Source organism: Labrus bergylta, chromosome 19, assembly GCF_963930695.1.
Source record: "Labrus bergylta chromosome 19, fLabBer1.1, whole genome shotgun sequence".
Taxonomy (NCBI): Eukaryota; Metazoa; Chordata; class Actinopteri; order Labriformes; family Labridae; genus Labrus; species Labrus bergylta.
Window position 1 is genome coordinate 6802611 of NC_089213.1, and position 27500 is coordinate 6830110.

Here is a 27500-nt window from a genome sequence, read left to right on the forward strand (position 1 = left end):
CTTAAACCCGATCCTGGAAGCCAAGGAGAGCAAAGGCGATCTAAAAACTCTCCGGGTCCACTTCGTATCAATCCCTCACAGCCTCATTAACGCAGCAACACGTCCATCGCCACATCAGGGGAGCGATCATCTGCTGCATTCAAGGACTCAAGTTACATTTCAAGATGGCCCACTTCAGGGGCCAGCTGCAGGACCTGATTCCTGCTCCTAGCAGGGAATCTAAAAGGATTCCTGTGATAGGCTTTCTCTCCAAGGTGCACCAAGGAGGCCATGATGAAGAAGCAACAAAAACAATAATGAAGATAAAATCAAAGAAGTGAAGAAGCATGGAGATCAAAAATGGGACACTGAGAGAAAGGTTATTGTCTCTTCAAAGGAAGAATAAGGAACTGGACCCAAACAAAAACCTTCTTTAAAGTCCAAATTCAAATCAAAGTGCAACAAAAAATCCAAACGAGAAACAAGGAGCCATGAGGAAACATCGCACGGGTGTGAACAGACAACAAGAGGGAAGAAACGTTGATATCGTTAAAAAGACTCAGGGGTAATCAGACACAAGTGAAGACAATCAGGGCGATCAAGATGGAGAGAAACCAGACAAAGGGAGGAAGTAAAAGAACACTGGGGACAAGAACTACAAAATAAAACAGGAAACACTACAGACTAAACTAGGAAATAAAAATACACACTATTGGGAAACAAGCAACTCGAGGATAGAAAATATAAAACTAAACAATAACAAATAATGACAGTTTTTAACCCCAACTGATGAAAACTCAATAAAATGTCTGGGAAAATAAAATGTCCATCTCACTGACACAACTGAAGGACCTGGGGCCCAAAAACATGTAGAGGAACCAAGGGGCATTCAAGTCCATCCAGCACAGTCCTCCACCAATATGGAAACAGAAAGTTGGAGAAAATATGCAGAACTCTTTTTGTCGAGTTTGATCTCCTTCTTGCCGTCGTTACAGAATGCCTCAATCCAAAATAATGAGGCTTTCTTTTATGCCTGTTGTAGATAAAAAGCTTAATCTGCTTTGCTGTTTTTATATTTGTATTTTTGACTCGGTGTGGTTGAAGTTCCTGTTTTTCACTAGACCTGTGGATTTTATGTATGTCTGAACTCCTCAAGTTGTCTTTGGTGTATCTGTCGTGTCTTGTTGCTTGCTCCAGATTTCATTATAAAGTTGAAGTTGATATCAGAGCGTGAACCCCCCCCCCCATTATCTTCACGTTCATAACGACTAGCTCTTTCTCCAGCGAAGTACAACAACACAATCACGATGCAACACAGTTTGTAATACATGTTTAATCTTTAAGTAGCATTTTCAATTCACATTAAAGACGATAAATGTGTGCAAACAAAAGTACAGCCCTTGTTTCCGGTTCGGCATATTACACAAATTCAGTGTCTGTTTAAATTATAATATCTTATACTTCATGGCGTTATCTCATACATCTCCATATTTCTGCATCAACCCCAACTTTTAGCAAACACACACACATACATTCATATCAGTAAAGTAGATACAGGTAAAGGTACAGCGGTAACATTCTCATCTCTAGCGGCCGTGTAAAGGTCACGTTCATTTTGCAGCCACAAGAACATTTGCATAACTCAGCACGCTCCACGCTATTTACAATTAAAATACACAGCAAGCTTATCCTGAGGATAATATCCCTCTGATTCAGCAGATAGATAGATAGATAGATAGATAGATATGTAGGTAGGTAGGTAGGTAGGTAGATAGATAGATAGATAGATAGATAGATAGATAGGTAGATAGATAGATAGGTAGGTAGATAGATAGATAGATAGGTAGGTAGGTAGATAGATAGGTAGATAGGTAGGTAGATAGGTAGGTAGATAGATAGATAGGTAGGTAGGTAGATAGATAGATAGGTAGGTAGGTAGATAGATAGGTAGATAGATAGATAGATAGATAGGTAGGTAGGTAGATAGATAGATAGGTAGGTAGGTAGATAGATAGGTAGATAGGTAGGTAGGTAGATAGATAGGTAGGTAGATAGATAGATAGATAGGTAGGTAGGTAGATAGATAGGTAGATAGATAGATAGGTAGGTAGGTAGGTAGGTAGATAGATAGATAGATAGATAGGTAGATAGATAGATAGATAGATAGGTAGGTAGGTAGATAGATAGGTAGATAGGTAGGTAGGTAGATAGATAGGTAGATAGATAGATAGATAGGTAGATAGATAGATAGATAGATAGGTAGGTAGGTAGATAGATAGGTAGATAGATAGATAGATAGGTAGATAGATAGGTAGATAGGTAGGTAGATAGGTAGGTAGATAGATAGATAGGTATGTAGATAGATAGATAGAGTCCCCATACATCTTAGAAATTTTTATGGATAAATACACAATAAAGCTCAAAGTTTAATTCTATTGCGGTCTTTAGAAAAAAAGGGGGGGGTTGTATTCAGGTTTAAAAACATGCAAAACAATCAGGCCAAACACAACAGATATAAACTTCTCTTAAACATAAATATGAAGCCCCGTTTCGTTTCCTGTTTTCTTTCCGATCATCGGCTGGTTCCCTTTAATAACTCTGTGGAGTGTGCGAGGAAAATAAAAGAGCCATAAAAATGGATTTAATTACGATGATATTTGTGGTATTTGTTTCTGATTCTAGCCACGAGTCTAAGGCCACGTTCACACGAGAAGATCCTCTGAGGACGGAATCATTTTTCGTTATCAAAAAAGTTACATGTTCAGGCGACTTTTTGATGACACATAGCTCCAATAAAATGAGAAAGAACACTGTAGTACATATGCCAGACCAGTAGATGGCAGTGTAACTTGGTAATGAAACAACATGCACACATTTTCTTTTTCCACAGAGCCATGAGGTTGTAGTGACTCGTTCCATTTGATCTCGGAAGTCAGAAAGTCGGACTGCACGGTCTGACAAGTAGTCAGGAATGCCCCCCTGAAGTCTGAATTCGGACTTGGAAACTCGACGAACCTTCAGTAGCCTGAGTTACAGTCCAACATGGCTGCTCTGTGCTTCAACAGCTACATTTAATCTGTTACTATAGTATTTATTAGCAGCTCAGTCCTCTTTTTGTGTCATAAAATCAGTCACACCGATAGTATTGTGTAAGTTCTATCATGTAGTGTGTTGTTATCGTCTGGTATGATCTAACAAAAACAAACGAAAATGGACGGACGATGAGGTTGGGTTTCTACTCCACGTGACCCTCAACTACAAAGCCGAAACATTTCTAGCAAATGTCAACTAAGCAGCACAAACCGAACACACGAGTCCACCATTTTTGTTGTAGTCCACCTACTGTACTCACCCACACAGAGGCGCTGTTTGTCAACAGGCATGGCAGGTCACTGCTTGGGGCCACAGACCAGTAGGGGGCCCTTTGAGCGCTCCCAAACTTAAAGCAAAGCAGTGGCCCAAAATGTGCAAAGTAGGAAACCTCCTGAAGGGGGCCCCATCTGACTGCACTCTTGCTAGACTTGCTGTGAAAAGCAAAGTCCGTCAGTGAAAGTAAAAAAAAAAGAAAAATGAAGAGGAATTATTCGTCTGTAGAAGAGGAAAAAGAAACAGGAAAAAAAAGGGAGTTCTCGTTTGGACAATGGCAGACGTAATGGTGATGGATGCTGGTTGGAGGGCCCCCCCCCACAGATTTTTACCAAGGGCCCCAGACTCTAGAATCCGTTTGAAGATGTTTGACTGAAGCCGTAATGCTCATGTGTATTAAGTCTTATTCTCAGTTGAGTTGCAGTTTTTCAAAAGTTTGCACTCTGTATGTCGAGGCCCACTACACGCCGTTGTCTTGTAAAACCAACAGCCAAAAGGCGACTAAAGTTTACGTTTTTTGGGCTGAAACTTTTGTTGTGTAAGCGTGACCTGCATACGATCGATTCTATTGTTTGCGCCGTATTGACCCTGACGTCCTGTTTCTATTTTCCTCTTGGTCACTCGCGTAGACGGACGAGGAAGAAGGAAGGAGAAGGCGCTACAAGGTTACTTGCTTTTCACTTTTAACGAGCCTCTGAGTTGTGATTTGAGTCACCACACAACCGTTTGTCCACCTTCAATCTTCGATCATGTGCGACGCGATGTGATATCTAACGGTGGCGTGCGGTTAGGTCATGGTGTTAGAGGTCAGGAGGGAATAATTCTCGTGTGCCGTTGACCTGGGCCGGCACTGTTTGTTTGAGCTCCAACCAATAACCAGGTTTTTAAAGTGTTTTCATTTGATATATTTTAACCCAACCCTGAAAAGATAATTTACTAAACAGACCTCTGAATCTTTCCTGTAACAGTCATCTCTAAAGGTTTCGGAAGGCACTGACCCACAAAATGGTTTATTCCTGCGAAAAGTGAGATCAGAAAATGGAAGACGGCGAGATGTTAACATTTGTTTTTTACTTTGGAGTTAGGGAGGGGAGAACAATCAGGGGTCTCAGATATAAACCTTGAGGTCGCCCTAAAAAGGCTTAAAACTAGCACACTGGCTTATTTGCTAAGAGGAGTTTGTGATCTATAAAATCGAGACCTTATGAAAAACCTTGGAATCGGTGCGTCTCTATTTACGATTAAAATAATGATGTAGGCTGTTTGAAGCCAGAGCAGACGGGGACACTTTCAGAGTAGCGAGGCACTGTGACAGCAGCTTTTATTGCAGGATGGTTTGACTGGATTGCTTTGAACATTGTGCATGTTTTCTGGTATTTATGCCTAGATTAACTCTAGAAGGAACATTAGTTTAACTTTATATTTTTTATTTCTAAAAAGAGCAAAATTATTTAAAATGTCACATCATGGTTTTTGTTTCAAATGTTGCAAGACGATGCCATCCTGCTCATAGAGAGACTGAATTATGTCTAAAATAATCACCAGGTAAGAACTACAAAAGTGCAAATAGCATTATTAAACCCATTTTTCACAATGTTTCCTCCTCTTACTCTCTAAATGTTTGGAACAAAAAGTTCAAAAGTCCCTGATTTGACATTTATTGGACTGCAGTTGCTTTGGCACAACATGTTGAAACAGTAGCCCTAATAGTGTCCGAACCTTCAGAGTCAAATCTACGGCTCAAATAAAGTCAAATAAGAGCATCATCCATCAGTTTTCCCCTCATTGAGTCACCCGACGTCAGAACAGAAATCTACTCATTCAAAAGCTGAAAATAAAACAACTCACTGTCACAAGCCAACGACGAGAAAGCAAAGCAGCTAAATAAACATTGTTGTGCTTTTTGTGTTTGTGTGTGTGTGTGTGTATGTGTGTGTGTGTGTGTGTGTGTGTATGTGTGTGTTTCTCCAGAGAGCACAACAATGTGCCGAGTTAGAGTCGATCAGTTCACATCTTTATGACTTAAAACTACAAGCTGAGAAGCACTGTGGCTCATGCAGAGGATCAGATCTCTTCTGGGATATCGTGAAGATCTGAAAGAAAGAAACAATCAAAAGTTAGTCCTCTGGTCCCACAAAACCATAAAAAAATGTTAATGTCAGTCTATTTGAAGTTACAACCCCACATACATCGGACCTCCAACTATTCTGCTTTGAAGGTTACATGTTATACAGAATCCACTTCACCATGTTTTTCTTACAATAATATGTGTTTCTAGTCTGTCTACAAACCCCCCAATGATGAGAAATGTTCTTCCTCTCTGTCTTTTGCCTGCTCCACTTTTCAGAAAATGTGTGCTCAAAGAGGCCGTTTGGAGATTTTCCCTTCATGACATCACAAAGGGCAGTAACCCCTCCCCCAGGTGGGTGACACTCCCACAGCTAGGTGTTTGTTCTGCCCTCTGAGTCTGCCTTCTCACTGTAAACAATAGGACATGGAGCGAGAAAGCCTGAGTCACTAGAGCCCTTCTAGAGAGGGGGCGTGGTCAGACACAGCTCATTTACATATTTAAAGCTACAGACACAGAAACAGCTTGTTCTGAGCTGGGCTGAAATAGAGGGGATTATAGGCATGATCAAATACAGGATCAGAGTGGATTTAGAACAATAAACTTCACAGACATGTTTTGAGGAGCTCTGAGACTTATTTAAACCGGTTGAAGAGGAGGAGAATATGTGACCTTTAATATCATGTAAGGAGAGAAACGTCAACAGCTTTCTATCCCTTAGACTTGCGGACGTGGAAGTAGTGGCAAAGAAGAGAAAATAAAATCATAGTGAGGCGAAACACCACGGTCTGCTTTCTGTTGAACAGTCAGGTGCCAAACGCCAGCGGTTAGCTTGTGCTAGCCTGCGTCAGCTTGCAGTGTAGGAACAAGCAGTAAAATGTCCTGCAGTGGGCGTGCACTTCTAGTGGCGATGAGCCCAGTAGGAGGGGCCCAGTTTGAATGTTGTGTTTACAAACGGCAACCAACATTTCTACTGACTCTACCATCATAAAGAACATTTACAGTCATTGGGTGTTATTCCTGCTGTCTGACCTTTGGAGCTTTCAGATGCCGATCCCTCATCTTCGTCTGACGTCATGTCCGCCTCCAAATCACTGCCATCCTGTAGGCCGTCTGATTGTCTGAAAGCTTCCTTGCCGCCTCGCTGTAGGTCAGCTCCGGTTGAACCACCCCTTCCTGTTTGTAGAGACACCTGCTGTAACAGCGAGACAAGAAAAAGAGACTTCAGACATAAAAGACTGCAAAAATCTGCAAATTAGTTTAAAGGCTCCAACAACACAGTGACACCTAGCAGACTGCTAGCAGCTCCCACCTGTCACTCAGAGGCCACGCCCCTAATCATACATGACTGTAAGCCTTTATATAATTTAACAGGTACAGTTTTCATGAAGAAAAGAGCTATAAATCTTTTTGTACCAGGCTGTAAACATGTTTATTCCTGCTGTAAAGTTGGACATTTTAAAATGGGGTTCTATGGGGGTTGTCTCACTTTTAGAGACAGCCTCAAGTGGACACTCAGGAAACTGCATGTTTTGGTAATTCTGTGTTAGCTTCATTTCTAAACGAAACGTAAAAAAATGGATGGTTGGGTTTCTGCTTATTTTGGATCTGAGAGATGCTACGGACTAAAGTTAGAATATTTGTTCTGTTTCATCTAAAGTATTTGAAAGATCTCTCTCTCTTATTTCACTGTACAAACATCCCTACCTGTGATGCTAGCTCCACCTGCTGTTGGAGGTTGGGTGAGGCCCCACTGCAGACCTTCATGTGTCGGACCTGTCGCTCCAGTTTGGTCCGGGCCCTCTCGCTGTCTTTGTAGCGGCTCTCTGCGTCTCTCAGCCTCAGCAGCTCCTCCTGCAGCAGACTATGCTGTCTCTGCAGGAGAGCCAGCTCCCCGATGGTGGAACCCGCACTGGACTCACGATTTCCACCGTCCCGCCAAAGGGGGCGCCACGCTCCTCCTGAACCTGGGGACGCTGCGTCCTGAGGCTGCAGCAGCAGCTCCAAGATGGAGTCCTGTTTGATGACTGCAGCCTGCAGCAGGCGATCGAGAAAACAACAAAATTGACTGAATCTATCTAAGTTTACACACAAGAGTTAAATTTAAATATATTTTCAAGATTTAAAAAAATGTTCAGGCGTTCAAGATAACTGGATGACTATCCCCTCACAGTTTTCTGCATCTTTATCAAGAATGTTTATTTAATACAGAGCACTATTTTGAATCAGATGTGTTGAAGGTCAGAGAGATTCTCACCTGAAGAGCGTGAAGATAAACACTGAGATTCACCAGCCTCTGATAGATCTCCTGAAAACACAGGCAGAAAAATATACTTTACAATCATTCAACTTATTCATCACAATATAAAATAGTTTACACAAACATGAGAACACACTCTAAGAAACCTTAACCGCCTGTACGTTTGATTGATTGACTGTAATTATTTACGTGTCATGCACCAAAGTCCCCAACACTCATGGGTTTATACGACACCAGAAACCCAGTTGCAGTGGTTTACAGTAACATTTCATAACATTGCAAAGTTGCTTGTTTCTGTCACAGCTCAGTCTTAAACAGGCTTAAACAGTGTGTTCTGTCTTTTCTCCCAGCATGCTTTGCAGATAAAATCTGCTAAAAAAAAAAGGTTCCTCTTCTTAAACACAACTCAAGTTTTTCACAATCATCTCACCAAAAGAAATCACCTTCAATAGAAGACCATTTTCTAAAAAAGAACATTCCTTATGTCATCACAGATCGGACAGTCTCATTCTCATCTCATTTCAGTTTTACCTAACTCACACAACAAACAAACTCTGTCTTCCTCTGGAATGGTGTTAAACCTGCCGGTCTCTAAAGGTAACGTTCCTGAACGTAGCTGCGCGCAGAGGGATCTTTGTCTTTTGGTTAAATTATATTTACCGAGGGAGGTTGCTGGTCGGGACTCCTCATACAATCCTTAAGATGAAAAGAAAACATAACTTTAAAAAGAGCACAGAACCACCTCTGAAAGCTCCGCCCACTGCACCCCTGTCAGCCAATCAGCTCACCTTTGAAGCAAAGAAATCATGAGCTCCATTGACCAAGAGATCCTGATCACCTGAACACAAACACAGAGAACACTCAGCGTCACACCCGGAACCATAAACAGGTTTAGTACAGAACACTGGACTATTGAGCTACAGGTAACCAAAGGTAAATAAAGATTTCACACATCACACAGCTTTTCATCTTCTACGTGTGTGAATTTTTGTGGGTTTTTTTTTATGTCGTATGAGAGATGTAATTCACTCACTGGTCTCTAGCGCCTCCAAGTGGTTGTGATGATACAGAAGAGGGATGTCCAAGCTGGAGCCCAGAAGAAGCTCGCTCAACCTCTCCACTTTACACACACACACACACGCACACACACACACTTTTCTATAAGTGTCATGCGTCATTTTTAAATCTCAGTTATAGTCTGAGATACAGTTTGTTGTGTTACCCTCAGCGGTGGCATCCATCAGCAGCTTCTCGGCTCGGGGGGCTTGTGGTGTGTCCGCTCTGAATAAATATCGAGTGATGGGCGGTTGAAGCCCCTCGTGGCCGCTCGTCACCTCCGTCAGCTCACAGAACAACATCACCCTCTCCTGCAGGAGCTCCAACATCTCCCGGTCCTTCTGCTGCAGGTCAGCTGTGTGTGTGGGAGGGAGAGGGGGGGGGGGATGTAGGATTATTAAAATCACACCTGAGTTGATTTAACACATAGCTTCTAAGCAATGTCCAATTCTTGTTTTTGGTATCAGGAGGTGCTTCTTTTCAAATACACATTTATAAAGCAAATTGAAATATACTGTTCACAATCTGAGATAAGACATGATTTGTAGATCTGTCTCGTCTCTGACCTTTGAGTCTCCTCAGGTGAGCTTTGTATTCAGTCTCTATGAGAGGAAACTCCTCCCTCGATGGACACCTGAGAACACAGAACACATTTCCTGGTTAAACAGCAATAATGAACCCACGGCTGTTTAGAAACCGCCTGCTACATAGTAGTATGTAGTGTGACTTCCAGTTGTTGGTTATTCTGCAGAACACCAGGGCAGGTTAAGCTAGTTTCAGGCCTCAGACTGAGGAAGTGAAAACAACAGCCCAGCTGACATCAAACGCAGCTACAGTGTAGCGTCCACTGACAGTCTGTAAAAAGCTGACGAGTGATTCGTTAAGATTTACACGAGTTACAGAACGAGAACAGCTTTCTGTGGTTTGGCCTGATTGTGATTATTTCCTCTGTTATGACGGCCGTTGCTGGTGTTGTAGTACTTGAAATCAGTCTTGGTCTCGAGACCACTTTTTGATGGTCTTGGTCTTGTTTCAGGATTGAAAGCTTTTTTATTCGGTCTTGTCTCGCTCTGCCTTGGTCTTGGTCTTGGTCTTGATTTGGTCTGGATCCCTAAATGACTCGGTCTTGTATCAGTCTCAGGTATGTCTTGATCTCGGTTAGTTTGGCCTCGACTACAACACAAGCAGTTGCTGCACAAAAACAAACGTTCAATATTTTTTGTGTCTGTGAATCTCCTCACTTGCTGACGGTGCGCTGAATGTGTCGGATCCACACGTTCTTGTCGTCTTTGGTGGCGGCGTGAAACTCGTACATCTCCGGAGGAGCCGAGTCGCTGATGAGGAACATCCCTCGATCCTGATTGGCTATATCCCTCACGATCAGGTTCTGAAGGGACAGCACTGGTGGTTTGTCCTGGATCACACACAGAGGAGAGATAGCAGCATGAACATTTGTTTTTATAAAAATCAAATCTAAAGTGATCCATGAGAAAAGGTTTTCTTACCAGACATGGGAAGATATACCTCTGGTCTTTCTCCTGTAGAAACACCAGGATGTCTGTCATCAGGAGGACCTGGATATCTGCACACACACACACACAGAGATGATGATCACACGTTCAACCCTGCAGCCACAACTTCCTAAACTACCCAAACTACCCAACCTTCACATTCAGATTCAGGTTTTCTTTATTGTCCCACAAGGTGAACTTTGTTTTGCAGCAGGAAGACGCAGAAAGACAACGACAGTAATATCAGACCCGACTAAAACCAACTTCAAAGTCATGACACAAACTAAATATTGTATAGAGCAGTGGCTCTCAACTGGTCGAGTCTCAGGACCCATCACCGACTCCTTCATGAAAAATCGCGACCCAAAATTCTGATATTTTTCAATCAATCAGATTTTATTTCATGAAAAATTTTAGCAGTTTGGACCTGAGATGGTACGAAGTGTGACAGAACAAAGAAACTGAATGAAACAATCTTTTTAAAGAAGGGCTTTATAGAGCTTTTGACACAATTTCTCTTCAAGGTACACCTTCCCACTGAAAACACCTTCACGACCCACTTTAGAGTCCTGACCCACCAATTGAGAACCACTGGTATAGAGTCTTGTGAAGTGCAATGTGGAGGTGTGCAATAATAGAGTCTGGCCTTAAGAGCCGGATTGTGACATCATCCTCTACCTCGATTTGAGAGTCTTATTTGTTGCCGTAGCACCGAGTACCTTTAAGCCTTGATCCGGGTGTTTTCCAGTACAGCGTCCCTTCATGGACGAGTCTACGCCTGAAGAGCTCTCCCGGTTTAAAAAGGGAACCGTCCCGGACTCTGGTCTCGGCCCGCGGGTCCAGTTTGGCCTGGATCTCCTGCAGACGATGAGTTTTCTCCAGATCCTCCATCTGAACATCAGGATGCACAAACATCAGCACCAAGCATGACTGCAAACATCTCGTTTTATGTGTTAAATGAAACGTTTGTTAACCATCCTGTTTTTATCGTTTAGTTTTCTTTGTTTGATTTTTTTAATAGTCTGACTTTAGTCTTACAATAAAGGAGAAAATACGTTTTAGCAGGTTTTTACAGAAGGTCATGACGAGAAGCTCAAATTCAGAAGAAGAAAGCGTTACATCACTCAGAGAGGTTGTTTGTACCTGCTGGTCGATTGAACTCAGAAGCTCTCTGACCATGGAGAGAGCCTGAGCCAGAGAGGACGCTTCTTCTTCATCATCTGCAGGAGAAAAAAATACAGAAACACAATCAGTTACTTTTGTTTTTGTTTAGTGCAAGAATCAGCCTCAAAGCAAAAAGGATTTTTGTAGAGGTAAACACGTTAAAATCACAGACTGTAAATCAGAATGTTTGTAGCCTGAGTTATGTCATCCATCTGTTCCTGTAGGGGGCGCTGGAGTCCCATCGATGGCGGTCTCCATACTGGAAATGCTGTCTCAACCTAACTTTCAGTCAACCTCACGACAGGCTGAGAGCTGGAGCTGAGACGTGTTTTAAGCATCTTGACAAACCGTTACTCCGCGCCCACCTGTCAATCATGTCAGCTACACGCCTAACTATGGATAACACATCGTTCTTAAAACCAAACGGATGAGTCATCAAAAAATTCAGCCCCCTACAGTGTGTGCCGATCGAGACCTGAGCAAATCAGACCTATTTTTTTTCTGAACCAGGCTGTAAACATGTTAATCTCTGCTGTAAACACAGGCTTTTTGAATGGGTGTGTATGTGACTTCCTGTGCTTCTACAGCCAGCCTCTAGTGGACACTAGAGGAACTGCAGGATTTTGCACTTCCGCATTGGTTTGATTAAAATACACAGAAACTATAGAAACAGTAAATTAATTATCCCACAGTTTTTGTCCACAAGTTTTTATATTTGTGTTTGTAAAATGGGATTTCATAAACTTTACATTCTTCATATGTGAAACACAAACTCTGATAAAGCTGATTTCATAAATATGTCTTTATGGTTTGATTGAAGAGTTAAGATGTGACCATCCCAGAGATGTGCGTTTGTTTCCGTCTTTCATTTTGTTGTATTAAAGTAGACCTTAAAGTGAGATCAGTCTCTTTATTTGTCTAAATGTAATCATAAGTGTCTCAATAAAAAAGAGCAGCTGTGACGTGTTTTTTATGCTGACTCACCTGTGGTGTTATCCAGAATCCTCTGAACCAGAACAGGATACTTTGAGATACGCTGAGTCACCAACAGGATGCACTCCTGGACGCCATGGCAACGGAGCAACGGCCCCCGACTCACCCGCTGCAAAGAAGAGCTCCATGAGTTATTTCTGTTTTATGATTATTTAAGATTATTAAAATGAAGGACCGGGAGAAAAGAAAGAAGGTTGAAGTTTAAATAAAGATGGAACATTTGAGGATTATCTTCAACTGTGCTGTTGCCATGACAACAGTCCTGTTATTCAGTTCTTGTCCAGTAGGGGGCAGTCCAATGGTAAATGGACTTGAGCTTGTTTAGTTCTTTTCTAGTTTTCTGACGACTCAAAGTGCTTTTACATCCATTCACACATATTCACACACCGCTGATGAAGCAGCAACTTAGGGTTAAGTGTCTTTCCCAAGGAAACATCGGACATGTGGCTGCAAGAGCTGGGAATCAAACCCTTGACCTACCGGTTGAGAGATGACTGACACTACAACTGAGCCACAGCCGCCCCTAATTTACCTCTGAGGTGGTTTGCAAACAACAAATAAAAACTAGAAGAACATTTTAGCCCCGCCTCATCTCTTAAACAAAAACCAGCCTCTAGTGGCAAACATTTATGTCGTCAGTTTTTATTATCAATGATCTGTTTTTAGCTCATCGGCTTCTCGTCTTCTTTGTGGAAAAACGTTCAATGACGCACATTTGTCGTCATATTTTTTATTAAGGAGCGTTAACACAGCGTGGAGTAGGCTCAATGCTAACATTAGCATGATGTGGCTACAATGACGTCTCTTTAAATCAGCTCTTCTAATTTAATTTGAGATATGGCCTCCTCATGTTTTTATTCTTTCTTATGTGAAAGAATAACGAGAGCTGAGATGATGATTTGTCCGATTCTGTAAGTTTGTAACAGCGACAACCTGGAACAAAGCAAGACTGAAAAAATAACACCTTATTTACTTTCAACCTCAGAATGACGTCAGAGAAAAATGGCTGCTGTGTGCGTGTGCTCAATGGACAGACGTGAATAGTTATACAGTCGTAAAAAGAGGCACATCTCGTGCAGTACATGAGTAATAATCAGTTTTATTTCAATTTATAAACTCAATTTATTCTGTTTATAGTGTGGAAACTGCTCAAATCATTGCACTTTTCTCTCATCAATAAAACTGTGTGTGTGTGTGTGTGTGTGTGTGTGTGTGTGTGTGTGTGTGTGTGTGTGTGTGTGTCTGACCCGTATGAAGCACTGGAACCTCTTGTCTCTGGCCAGCAGCTCTTTGTAATGTTTAACGGACTTCAAGTGTCGACTGCAGAACTCAGCGTACGTCTTCCTCATGTCGTCTGCACACTGACCTGAGAACTAACAGAGGAACACACACACACACACACACACGCGCACGCGCACGCGCGTGCGCAGACGCACACGCACACGCACACGCACACGCACACACACACACACAGACACACACACACACACACACACACACACACACACACACACACACACACACAGGTTGGTTTAGTCTCTGTTAACACGAGTGAGAGAAAGTTTTCTAACATCAGCCTCTGTTCAGACTTGTTTTCAGATTTGAAGTTGTGTGTGTGTGTGTGTGTGTGTGTGTGTGTGTGTGTGTGTGTGTGTGTCTGTGTGTGTGTGTGTCTGTGTGTGTGTGTGTGTGTGTGTGTGTGTGTGTGTGTGTGTGTGTGTGTGTCACCTGCTCCAGCAGAATGTCTCCCAGCTGGTGGATGGTGAAGTTTCGGCTGGACCCGGGGTGCAGGCTGAGGTTGCGTCGCAGCAGAAGTTGCGCGAGGAAGTGCGAGTGTATCCTGATGAGCTGGTCCAGGCAGGGGAACATGGCGTGCACGGTGCTCGGGTCCAGCTGCAACTCGTCCAGCATGCCCTGCCTGAACACGCGCTCCATGATGTGCAGCGTCCGCATGTGGTGCAGCTCCGTCTGGATCAGCTCTGGGGACAGACGGAGTCAGAGAGGATCAGGTCACAGAGAGGAGACAGATAAAGATGGATGACGTGCTGCGGGGGGGTGGAGGATGTTCTGGTCACCATAGATGACGTCCTGCCTCTTGATGATGTTTTTACGGTGTGTCTGCAGGTAGCCGCTGTCCACCGCCATGCTCCACGAGTCCGCCTTAAAGTCCTGACCCTCGTACTCGATCTCCTCCAGGACCGAGGTGTAGTAGATCTCACCTGAACAAGAGGAGACCGGCAGCAGGAAAGATTTAAGACACTTTATGGAGCTATACGATCCTCCTGCTGTTGAGAATTGATTTCATGAACCAGATGCTAACTGCAGCTTTTCTCTTGTCGCATGATACTTTCATTCTCCTCCTCCAATCAGCTGTGTTTTAAAACAATAACAAAGCTTTGATGAGGTGTCTGGAGGGGGCCCTGCTCACAACAACCTGCTCACGACACATTATCCCACTTATTGCACCGCTACTTACTTCAAATCAATCATTTAAAACAAAATATAGATTTGGAGACTATTTTATTGAATTGCAATCTACAGTTAGAGCTCTCTCCTTAGCAACGGTTAACTCTGACGCCGTCATAAAGTGAGCCAACCAAGCTGTTAATCACATTAATCTGAACTTTTCCACCGCATGAATCCGAGCAGCACCTGATAAGAGTTTTTCTGCCTCATCATGTCGGAGTCTTTTGGCATTTCCTTTTCCATTCAGCAGGATTTGAACAGTAACTGTATCTCATAATCATGAGCCATCTTCACTTTTATAGACTTCTCTGTTCGATTACCGTCGTCGTTGAGAGACTCCACAGACATGGCTCTGTTCCTGAAGCTGAGGGAGTCTGTGGACTGAGACAGGATCCTCCGCAGACCCAGAGGGGAGTCATCGGTCAGGGTCCTAAAACCACAACCACAACAACAACAACAACAACAACGAGCTGTCAGTAATCCTCCTCCTTTCTGCAGGATTTAATAGACTTTTTGGAGGAGCTGCCTTTAAAAATAATCTTTTCTTTGTACATCAACCCTAACATCCAGCTGATTCACATCAGATTTCTTAATTCATACTTCAGAGTGGCACTCTTAAGTTCCTGTGCAGGACCTTCACCTAATTAAAGGATTAAGACGTGTCCCTTATATTGTTCTGTATCTGACCAGTGGATGTGATGCTGACCCGGAGATGTTGTTGGTGGAGACGCTCTTTGACAGCGAGAGGCCGGAGCGTCCTCTGCGGGACCCCAGCAGGGTGTGTCTGAAGCTTTCCGAGGGGTAGATGGCCGACGTCGGACGTTCACGCATCCCCGGAGCTGAGGATTTAGAAAATGTTTCAGGTAGAGGAAGAGAGGGACGAGGAGAGGGACTTGAATCATGACTTTTAAACTTGAATATTTTAATTAAATGACATTGATACCGGTTTCAATACCAAGGCAACAAAATTATAAGTCCTAGGTAGTGTTGTAGTCAAGACCACACTAACCGAGACCAGAGTGCTCCGAGACCGAGACAAGACTAAGACCATAAATATCACTGAAAAATCATCATCTCGTGTGCAGCTTGTCACTCACTTAGACCGTAACACCGAGAAGGTTGCGGCAGTAACCAGGGGTTGAAAATCAAATTCTGAATGAATTTAAGTTATTATTTTTATTATTTTCCTTATTTATTTTTAAAGAGGCGTTTTCCTTCTAATCACAGTAATGACATCAAAAAATAGCCTTCCAGTTGTTGATTCAAAATCCGGAGTCCGCCCAGTCTGAGTCCGAGACAAGACCATCAAAAAGTACTCTCGAGACCAAGAACGATTTCAAGGACTGCAACACTAGTCTTAGGCACCAAAATTAGTTTTCAATTAACCAAAAATGCAGTCGAAGCTCCGCACACTGTCTGAATTATACAAATACATCGTCTATGTTTCTTAACAGCACAATTTATACGATGCTCCTTCTTTCTCTCGTTGCAGCTTCTAGTTCAACTTAAGAAGATCGTCGATCTTTGCAGTCCTTTTCAATACGACTGATTAGTAAATTAACAGAGATTTTATCATTTACAACATGCGGTATCAAAACGTATCATAACGTAAAGAACATTTTCACAACATTAGGAGGAAGATACATTAAAATAGTAGGGAAAAATAAAAAGTTCTCACTTTTTGTTCGCAGCGTGACGTTCTGCAGAGCCGAGTTATTCCTCAGCAAGGCGGTCTTCTGTTGCTGTGGTGTTAAAGGACACAGATCAGGATGCATCGCACGCATTTATTATTATTATTCATTCTTTTATTTGACTGATCACTCCAGTGTGTTTTCATTTCATCTTCAGTCTGGCTGACTTTTAATCAGTCTGTCCAATATCAGTGTCTCATTTAGGTCTTGTCTATGTTTTAACTCCTTGTGTAGGCTAATCTGTTGCTTTTACGTCGACTTGTCTTTGTTCGTGTTTCTTTCTCATGTGTACGAGCTGCTCCACACCAATTACCCCAAGAGGGATTAATAAAGTTGTTTGAATTGAATTGAATTGAATTAAAAGACACCCGACTTCTTCTTCTATGCAGTGATTTAGAAGTTCAGTCTCTTGTGTCATTTTCCCAAAATGTTCTTCAACTATCAAACCATCAGGCAGCCATGTTTCGTCTGATATGTCCTAAACGTTATTTTAATTTTGGATGTAAAATCATTTCTGCTTCATTTTACTCTCATATTTTTATCTTCTGGTGGTTTGTGTAAGTCACTACAGAAGCCCTGAGCGAACATACAGCATTTTATTTCACTCTGATTTCCTGCGATGACGAGAAAACATCAGAACAATTCAGATATTTGCTGCTGCTGGACGAGTCTCGCAGTGTGATTTAGGACCAATATTTTACAAGCTTTAATACATATTTCTCTTTTTTTTGCTCAATATGAAGAGACCTGTAGAGGAAAAACTTTGATGACTTTGAACTTTACTTTTTATCCTGAACTCTAAAGATTATGAATAAACGATAACAAAACATATGAAATATCCCTGAATGTGTCCGTAGATTCAGTAAACAAGTATGATTTATGTAATAGTGCGAGTCTTACCCTCTGTTTCATCTTGGCACAGTTCGGCAGAGTGTCTCGACAGCGGTTGTGGATCGTTACGTTGCATGCTGGAAAAAAAAAGCAGTATAAAAGAAAAGTCACCACGAAGGCTTCACTTCTGTCTTTCAAATTTCCCCCTATTAAAGCAATAAAATAACTCCAGGATTTAAATGCTTACAGTCTGTGTAAACTGGATTAGATTGATGGTTACAAAGCGTAAACCTCCAGTGCATAAAAATTAAGTGAATGCCAAAATGTAGAGTGACAGCGCCGTCGATGTTTTGCACTGACTTTGTGGACATTGGCAGTCATTCTGAGACAGCATTTCCAATATGGTGGCCTCCATCGTTTAGCTTCAAAACTCCCCATCAGTAATCAATGTGTGACGTCACTGAGACTACATCCATGTTTTATACGGACTGTGGTGGTTACCGATAACTCAGATTTTCACTTTTTAAAAGTAATGAACCAAACAGAAGGTTCATAACTTTTCGATCGAATAATTGCATGTAAGGTTTACGAGTCTTTTTCCTCTGACTGAAGTTAAAAAATGGGTGAACTTTGACCTCTACCTCAGTACTTTTGACTTGTTCTGTTGAACATGCAGAAGGTATGTTACTGACTTGGGCAGCTGAGCGCCTCCTTGGCCGTGATGCTCTTGTTGCAGGCTGAACACAGCGTCGTTCCTGAAACCGTCAGAGAGGTGAAGAGATGACCGTTACTGTAACGGGCCTCCCTCTCCCTCGCCGCCTTCTCTCGATCCCTCATTCTCTCCCTCTCTTTGTTCTGGAGGGAGAAGCACACAGAAATCTAGATGAAATGACCTCCTGTGTGTTTGTGGGAGTCATGAAACGTTTCAGAGGGAGTTTATCACGAGAGAGCAGAACAAGATGGAACGGATCAGAGTGAGAATACAAGGTTATCGAACAAAGTTGAGTTTACAGGAACTCATTCTGAACTTCAGATCGTATTTTTCTGACTTTTACTTCACACAATATATAAACACAAATGTTAACAACTTTAAAAACAGGCGCGTTGCGTCAGCATTTGGCCGTTCCAACATCAAGCTGGATTTCCTACATGGATGAACGATAGAAGAGGATCAGCTCTATTGAAAGCACTTAATTGATCTCTTATGAAATTCATTTGTATCACAGCAAACGCAAAACGAAGCTGGACAGACTAAACACAGAGCAGACAACAAACAAATACAGCTTTAAAAGTTATAAAATGTCACTGATAAGTAGCGTATACAGTAACCGAGATCGGACTTTATCAAGGTCTCTGTCTCGTCTGGGAATCAAAAGCATTTTCACTCAGTCTCGGACTGGACAGACTCCGGATGTTAAATCAAGACTGGTCAAGACCACCGCTGAGTCATTACTGTGATAAGAAGGAAAACACCTCTTTCTAAAACATTGAATAACTAACCCTTCTAAATGTGTGATACGCCCCCTGCACAAAAGATGATAATTTTTCTGTGATATTTATGGTCTTGGTTTTGGTCTCGAGTTGGTCTGGATTCCTGCATGTGTCTTGTCTCTGAGCACTCTGGTCTCAGGTGTGTCTGGGTCTTGGTTACTGTGGTCTTGAGAGACCCCACATATAAAATGTGAAGGCTGTGTGCATTACATTACGCTCACTGGACTTGAGTATTTTCTGTTAACACTGCACTCTGAGAGGAGATTAATACTGGGAGTAATTACCTCTTATGTGTAAATGTAATCTGCAATAAAAAACAATTCTGATTCTGATGGAAAGTTTGACATGGTCCAGTTAAACAGGATGAAGCCAAAAAATCCCTGTGACAGAGGCTGACATATTGTCATCCAGAGTCTGTGCAAAAAGAGGAGCCGGGGATGACATTATGCCGCGTCTACTGCAGAAAGCCCAAATTTAACTTGTAGATAAAACATCAAAAAACCCTGAGGAGGGTACAGTCCATGGCTGTTTGAAGCAGAGACCCGCTGTTAAGGAAATTAAATTGTCCTTGGTACAAACTGTTCGAGATTAAATTTGAGTTTAAAACCCTCAAAAAACCTCAGGTCGTTTTTAAGAATATTCTGACATTCACCAAAGTGTTCTTATCTGGGATTTGTTGTTTGCTGAGAACACTGGAGAGTACGCTAACGCACATCTGAGTGCTGCTACGCCCGTGTCGATGCCTGTGTCTGCAGTCTGAAGGTGAGAGTTGACGCAGTCCCTGTGAGTACGCGTTTGAGTCTGAGGCTATTCCCTCGAGGTGTGCGTGTACTTTTATAAAACTGTTTCTTATTCTACCTTTACGTTTTTGTCCCCACAAACTTAAAAACAGCTCAGTTGAAGCAGGTCCTCAGTTCCTGTGCTCTGATGGTGTTATTCAGATTATTGATCTGCAGTGTGGGAGGATTTTCTGGTTGTTCATGCTGACGTCTGCATTGACTCATCACCTGTGTGATCGGGGGCGGGGGTGGGGTTTAGAGGGGGCGGTTCAATAAAACATCCTTCTCTTCTACATATACATGAACCTCTTTCTCTCCTCCTGTGACACCTTTGACCTCATTACCATGAGTCCCCCATTTTCATCTGACGTCACACTCAGGATCTGAAGCTCAAACTGTTTGAATGTCACACTGGACTGCCTGTTATGGCTGCAAATCAGGAAATCAGGAACTCAGTTCTCAAAGGGAATGATTGATAAGAAAAAGGTCAACCAGAGCGAACATTAGAAGTGAATCTTACCCTCTAAACCAACAGCACTTTAACAATATCAGCACTGGCCACCAAGAAAGCACAAGCTATTGCTAACACAGCTCATCGTGTGGTAACAAGAGGAAGGACACGGTTTCAGTCTGATAAATACATTGAAGAAGACACACGTGGTCAACAGGGGGAAGCTGTGCTTGGGTGGAGAGTCAGAGGCGAGACTAGTGTGTGAATCAACTTTCTGGATTGTGTTGCAAAAGGCTGTTGTCAGGATCTTATTCAATTTTGGTCGGACTTTAAATCCTGATTTTAATCATGCATCGTTTTCAGTAGTTAGTGCTTCCACACTTAACAATTCCGACCCCCCCCTGTAGGAGTCAGTGGTCCAGTTCGGCGCAGCCCTCCCACCCAACGGCCCCCCCAGCTCCCCCTGAAGGTCAAGTAAAAAAAATATAATAATAATAATATATGTTTTTTAAAGATTTATTTTTGGGGCTTTTTGTGCCTTTATTGTAGAGATAGGATAGTGGATAGAGTCGGAAATCAGGGAAAGAAGTCATTTAAGGATACCTGTCTGATAGAATAGGACAGCTGTCATTAAAAGTAACACATGAACACCAAGATTCCTTCAAGTGTTTGTGTTGTCGTGTCGTTGTGTCACCTTGTCGCCCCCCCCCACGCTGTAAACCTAGTGGAAACACTGATGCTGCAACGCAGCGTTAATCAGCATCTATAGTTTCATCACACCTCAGGCTCGGCGTCAACCTCCAGCTGCAGCAGTGAACCTGCAGCTTTTTTTTTCTTCTGATCTCTGGGGTCTCCTGATGATGAAATCAGGGGCTCCCCAACTTCCTGTGTGTTTATGTTTGTGGTGTTATTTTCTCTTCTCAGAAAAGAAGAAGCTCTCATGATGATCACATGGTGTGAAAGAAGAAGTTAGAGCGGACCGATTACAACATCGACACATTTGAGCTGCAGAGACAGAAACTTATGATGACGTTTAAAAGAGGATAGCCGCTCAGGAGTAAAGACCACTGTCACACTTAAATATAATAGGATCTAGGATCTTTGTGTTTGTTTAACTTTAAGTTGTACTGTTAGGGGTCACAGTATGCTAAAGCATCTATTTCAGGGATAGTGGGAACATAAGTAGATGTACAAGACAATTTGGGGCTTTCACACCACGTCTTGTTATCATAGTTATTATACATGCTTTAAATAAAGAAATCTTTCGGCTGAGAACAATCTTTACTGAGACAGGAGAAAAACTCATATCAGTGCATCAACTGTGACGCTAAAGAGACTAGCTTAAACTAGCTTAGCTCAAAAACAAAATAGGCGAGACATAGCTGATCTGGCTCCCTGCAAACCTGAAAAAAATAAAAAGTTAAACACCTCCCTTGTACATGAATTCAGAGATCACACAGGCTAACAAAGAGAAGATAATATCAACCAGCCTACAGAAACAACACTTTACATTACCAGCCTGTCAGAGTGTCCTCACAATAACGTCCGTCAGCCACCTGCTCGATTCAGAATCATCCATATGTATCGTTTTCACTTCCTTCTGCTTTCAGCTGCACCAAACTTTAAACCTTGTCTGTGAAGACTTCATCAGTTCTGAGAACAGCTTAGAGGAAGTTACATTGAATATATGTTACGGGCACTTTGAAGCTTACAGAGACTTCGCTATATCCGCACTATAATAAACTAAAACTCTGAGATGTGTCACATGAACAATAAAACTGTCTGACACATCTACAGGTGTGTTTATTTCTTATTGGCTCAGATAAATTAAAGGGATAGTGGGAGTCATACCGAGGTGCTACAAATAGCTCTAGCAGGTGTCACCTCTGGGTTCAGGTCATGCTCATTACAGGTAGGAACTTTCACTGAGGTGTCAGTTGTAGTTTAATCCCCGTTTCCACCAAGCGGTCCGGTTCAGTAAGGTACGCATTTATTGGCATTTCCATTGTCAAATATTGGGAAGGGTACCAAAATAACTGATCCATATCGTCATACTTTTTTGGTACCCTTCTGTTGGGGTGCCAAGCGTATTCATCCGACTCTGAAGGGTGGAGCCAGACACACTGCAGTCCGCTGATTGGTCGATAGAACTGTCACTTCCCGTGTGACAGCGTTAATAAAGGGCACCAAATATCCTGTGGATTTGGAGAGAGTCGTTTTAAGGTTGTTTTGTGTTTGTGTTTTTTGCGACCTAAGACCGCCCCATGGACGACCTTGGCGATGCAGACCTTCTTAGGAATCATTGATCTTCGTTTACTGCGTCACGTTCTTCTTCTTCTTTGTCGGATTTTATCGGCCATTGTCGTGCCGCTGTGAGTGATGTGTAAGGGCACGGTTGGCCATGGAAACGCAAGCAAGTTCACGGTTTACCGCCCCCACTGTACTGAACTGTACTGACCCAAACCAGACCGCTGGGTGGAAACGGGGCTGTTAGACAGAGGAGCACAAACGGACCCCCTCACACCAAAAGGCCGAGATCACAGGAGTGCACCTCAACTGGAACAAATCTCTTCTGATCTTAATCTGAAGTCCTTTGGTGTAAGGCCCGTGTGAGTTAGAAGGCTTTAATTAAGGACTATAATGCACATTATCTTCATGACATGTAAAAGTGCAGTGAGGTGTCTTACACATGTAATCTAAAAGTGTTTTTTTTTTGTAAGAATCGTGACCTCTGTGTTGAACTTTACGTTGCAGAAACAGTCTCCAGCCATGAGCTTGTCACAAAGTCAAAAACATCTGACCTGCAAAGACGATCTCCACCTGAACAGCAAGTCTAAAGATTCATTGGATGACCTGCTCTGTTTCACTTGCATACTCACTCTCTAACTGCTCCACTTTGAGGACCGCAGAAAGCCACTGTGGGGACATAAGTGGTCCAGTAACCCAGATTGATTCCTACTTGACAGCAAAGCACCCTGGGTAATTTAAGTTTAGCCTCCCTGACCGACATGTTAATGTCAATGCCATTCTTGTACGGTGCAGAAAAAAGAGGAAATGAAACAGAGGAATACATTCAAAAACACTTACAGGAAAAAAAATGTCAAATAAAAACAGAATAAGAGCAGGAACAACAAGGGATACATGAAACAGAAACCACCTGACCTCCATCTGCTTGACGGCTTTAGTGAAATGCTTGATTGGGGCCGGTTGGAAGGTTTTTATGATTTAGCATACTATACATATTTTAATCTGAAGGGTGATAAGCTCAGAAATAGAAGTTGCAGATGCAGCCTTCATGGCCTCTCTAGGCTCCTGACTCAGAGTTTGAAATGGTTCATGTAAAAAAAAATTCCAATTATTTGGAAAGCTGTAGAAAGCTCGTACAGCGCACTCAGACATACTGCATATCGTTTGACATGAATCCTCGTTTCTATGAAGCTCTGCAACAAAGGAGGAGTCAAAGTCTGCTTAACTCATGCAAACACAAAGGTACACCATGTTGAATTATAAAGTAATTCCTGAAATGAATTATTCTTGCATGTGCAAGAATAAAAGTACCCCTACTGGTCAGATTCACATGCTGGTCATTTTCCTCTGACATCACAATCAAGGCAGGAAACTAAAATGCTAAAGTTAAAATGTTTAACTATTGTTTTCCATGTTACAAATTGTTTAAATATGGGCAATCTCTGAACCCTTCAGCAGTCAACATCCATCATAGTCTGATAGATGGTATATGACTCTGGGAACTACAACCACAACTCTTGTCCACAATGACAAGAAAAAATCAAACAACAACATAAACTGTATGAGTCAATGGAGACCCATTTAAACGAGCATCAAAAGTGGATGTGATGTTGGTCATAACAAACCAGGATAAAGTGACCTTCAAAGTGAAAGTGAGTATTAAAGTGCAAAACTGTCAACTGTCTCCTTGTCTTAGTCACGGCATGTTCTTCTACAACAAACAAAAAAAAGGAGATCTATCCAGGGATGGAAAACCATTGCTATGCATAATGGGCTAATCAGAATCAAGTATTTAACACATGTCCTGGGATAACACAAGATGTGTGGACAGCTATTCTAAGATATAACACAAATTGCTCTTAGGGATGGATAGGAATTTGCATGGAGAGTTATAGTTTCTTTTAAGTGTTTGTTGTTTGGTTTCTGTGTCCTAAAGTCTAATTTTCATTGACATTATTTGCAAAAATAACTCAAGTGTACAGTCCGTACTGTCAGTGAAGGAATGGCTCTCCACTTATGGAGATATTGCCCAGCTGGAGCTCTCCACAGCTCAAGAACATCCTGCCAAAAACACTTAATATCACTTGTTGGTAAAACCTACTACAAAAAATATGTGCTCCCAGGATGCAGGCCTGCTCGTGGTACCTACAGTCTCTAAATGTACTATGGAAGGAAGAGCCTTCAGTTATCAGGCCTGCTCCTGGTACCTACAGTCTCTAAACTTACTACGGGAGGTAGAGCCTTCAGTTGTCAGGCCTGCTCGTGGAACCTATAGTCTCTAAACGTACTATGGGAGGTAGTGCAATCAGTTATCAGGCCTGCTCGTGGAACCTATAGTCTCTAAACGTACTATGGGAGGTAGAGCCTTCAGTTATCAGGCCTGCTTGTGGTACCTATAGTCTCTAAACTTACTATGGGAGGTAGAGCCTTCAGTTATCAGGCCTGCTTGTGGTACCTATAGTTTCTAAACGTACTATGGGAGGTAGTGCAATCAGTTATCAGGCCTGCTTGTGGTACCTACAGTCTCTAAACTTACTACGGGAGGTAGAGCCTTCAGTTGTCAGGCCTGCTCGTGGAACCTATAGTCTCTAAACGTACTATGGGAGGTAGTGCAATCAGTTATCAGGCCTGCTTGTGGTACCTATAGTCTCTAAACGTACTATGGGAGGTAGAGCCTTCAGTTATCAGGCCTGCTTGTGGTACCTATAGTCTCTAAACGTACTATGGGAGGTAGAGCCTTCAGTTATCAGGCCTGCTTGTGGTACCTTTAGTCTGTAAATGTACTATGGGAGGAAGAGCCTTCAGTCATCAGGCCTGCTCGTGGTACCTACAGTCTCTAAATGTACTATGGGAGGAAGAGCCTTCAGTCATCAGGCCTGCTCGTGGTACCTACAGTCTCTAAATGTAGTATGGGAGGAAGGGCCTTCAGTTTTCAGGCCCCTCTCCTTTGGAATCATCTACCAATCAGAGTCTGGAATGCAGACACACTCTGTAATTTTAGGAATAGACTTAAAACTATTTTTTTTTAAAAAGCTTATACTTAGGGCTGGCGCAGGTATGGACCAGCTCATAGTTATGCTGCTATAGGCTTAGACTACAGGAGGAACTAGCTCTTATCTCTCTCTCTCTCTCTCTGTGCATTCACATCATACTACCGCATGTCGCTATTTATAAATCTTAGTTACTAACCACATCTTTTCCTGGGAGCTCCTGAGCTCTCGTCTTGTAGGATCCTCAGGATTTTTGGTGATGATGGCCAGCAGCTATGGATTCCCCCCCCCCCCGTTTGTCTTCTTCCTGCATCTTATCCCATCTCCCCCATCCCATTTTTCTTCGAAGAGTAGGATTTTTTTACCCGCTATTTGTAAAGTGTTTTCGAGATAACATTTGTTATGATTGATTGATAGGTAGTTGTGATTAATTATTTATGTATATATATGTAACCTCCTTTGTCTTCTCATACACATACATTTTGTGGCTATCATCATGGACGATGGAGGAAATCAACATAATCCTGTCAGCTCCGGTTTGCTGTATAGATTTCTTATGGGTGGTGGGGTGATGGGGTTGGGAGGTCTAGTCTTTCAATTATTTTTATTGTGTTATCATTGTTCTTTTATTTTTCTGTCTCTCCTTTTAGGCACTTAGGTCCTTGCCTTGTCTCCATCTTTGTCTGGCATACACTGCCAAGGTGGGTTGGGGGTGCTGTGGGGTGTGGTGGGGTGGGTAGGCAGGTACTGCGGTATCACAATGTGTGCCTTGTTTTGCTTTGTCGCACTCATGTAATTGCAATGCCGCCTCCCCTTATTGAAAAATAACCAATACATATTTTTTTTTAAAACAGAGTGCAAGGGGTAAAGGTCATATGAAGATGTCGCAGCCGTTGACTCATAAGAACTGCAGATTGGGCAATTTTAACAAATCCAGCAAATTGCTTAATCGACGATGTCAACATTTCTTCCGTTTTTATGAAGAAAAAAGTCTGTCTGTGACTGTGAGGCTGTGGCAGAAGCACCAAACGTTTCTGGGCTCATACTGGAGGCCTCAAACATCCTCAAAGACAGCAGTAATATCACACTCACACCCACTGCCATTTCTATGGCAACAGTTGCTATAGTTAAATATCCAGTGAGCAAGTACACTGTGTACAACAAACATAGAAACACCTCGCCACCTACATCCACAAACAGGCACAGTATTATCCGGATTATATCTACATGTTAAGAGATATCAGGGCCTGCAGTGTGAGAGGCCGTGATCCTGAAGAGGGAACCAGTCAGCCTGACGGAGTGACACAGTGATTCACAAACAGGAAACTTTAATTAAATCACCTCTACTTATTTTTTTTAACTCTACTAGTCTTTTAGAATGATGAACATGAAGCCCACTCACCCTCAGGTTGATCTCCCTCATCCTCTCCTGCCGCAGCTTCGACAGATTGGTGACTCTGGACATTGTGACGGCTCAGTTTTCTCACAATGACAGACTCAGAGGGCTGTCAGAGAGTCAGAAACATCAAATATCCAGACTAAATGTTTGTATTCTTCTCCGCCGATCACCCTCACAAATCTGACAAAGAGAGAGAAACATAAAAACTAAAAAAAAAAAAAAAACCTGTCCTCACCGGCCAACTGCAACGTGCTTCTGCTTCCAGTAAAGTGGCTGTTCCTGTGAGAAATCTGACTTCTGAATCATCACCGCCCCCTCACACGCACACGCACACACACACACGCACACGCGCACACGCACACACACTGAGTATTCAGTTGTCTGCTATAGACTATTACTGCTTTTTGAAATGAAAGCTTTTTCCAAATGTTAAAAAGTTAGAGGATTGGTTTTCATAAATGTGTGAGAGAGCAATGTGTGTAATGTTTTGCCACCATGACAGAAACACAAACTGCTAACAGAAAAGGTAAATGAGACGTGGACGTGGCCTGTCGGTCTAAAAACTGAAGCCAAAGCAGCAGTGTCCTAATCCTGCATTCCTTTTAATGGCCAGCAGGGGGCGATTTCACAGGTTGCAGTTAGATTGTATGGACGTCCATGACAAATAATCTTACTTCTCAGTTGATTTATCCTCTTATAAATGTATTCCTAATGAGTTGATGGTCTCTAGCTTTAGTTTAAGGTCTTCTTCAATACAT

The 27500-nt window shown here is 42.4% G+C and overlaps 1 protein-coding gene across 3 annotated transcripts; it reads right to left on the reverse strand.

Annotated features, from left to right (window-relative positions):
• Positions 1 to 1294: 1294 nt before the first annotated feature.
• On the reverse strand, positions 1295 to 27008 carry arhgef2a (Rho guanine nucleotide exchange factor (GEF) 2a). 3 transcript variants are annotated; one of them, XM_020653873.3, is made up of 23 exons: positions 26746 to 27008; positions 18078 to 18240; positions 17455 to 17522; positions 16542 to 16605; positions 15570 to 15702; positions 15184 to 15293; positions 14473 to 14616; positions 14126 to 14376; positions 13645 to 13770; positions 12389 to 12506; positions 11384 to 11460; positions 10960 to 11131; positions 10235 to 10311; positions 9971 to 10143; positions 9296 to 9363; positions 8896 to 9084; positions 8707 to 8793; positions 8462 to 8511; positions 8334 to 8369; positions 7671 to 7721; positions 7121 to 7447; positions 6446 to 6605; positions 1295 to 5438 (listed from the first exon to the last, which is right to left on the reverse strand). In XM_020653873.3, exons 1-23 carry the CDS (start codon positions 26806 to 26808, stop codon positions 5410 to 5412), a joined length of 2736 nt encoding a protein of 911 aa, XP_020509529.1. In that variant the 5' UTR covers positions 26809 to 27008; the 3' UTR covers positions 1295 to 5409. The 3 variants fall into 3 exon arrangements, with proteins under 3 accessions (XP_020509529.1, XP_065804144.1, XP_020509530.1); XM_065948072.1 differs by having other exon boundaries at positions 6446 to 6608; positions 26746 to 27007; XM_020653874.3 differs by lacking the exon at positions 26746 to 27008 and adding an exon at positions 21622 to 21748 and having other exon boundaries at positions 6446 to 6608.
• Between the last annotated feature and the right edge of the window lie 492 nt (positions 27009 to 27500).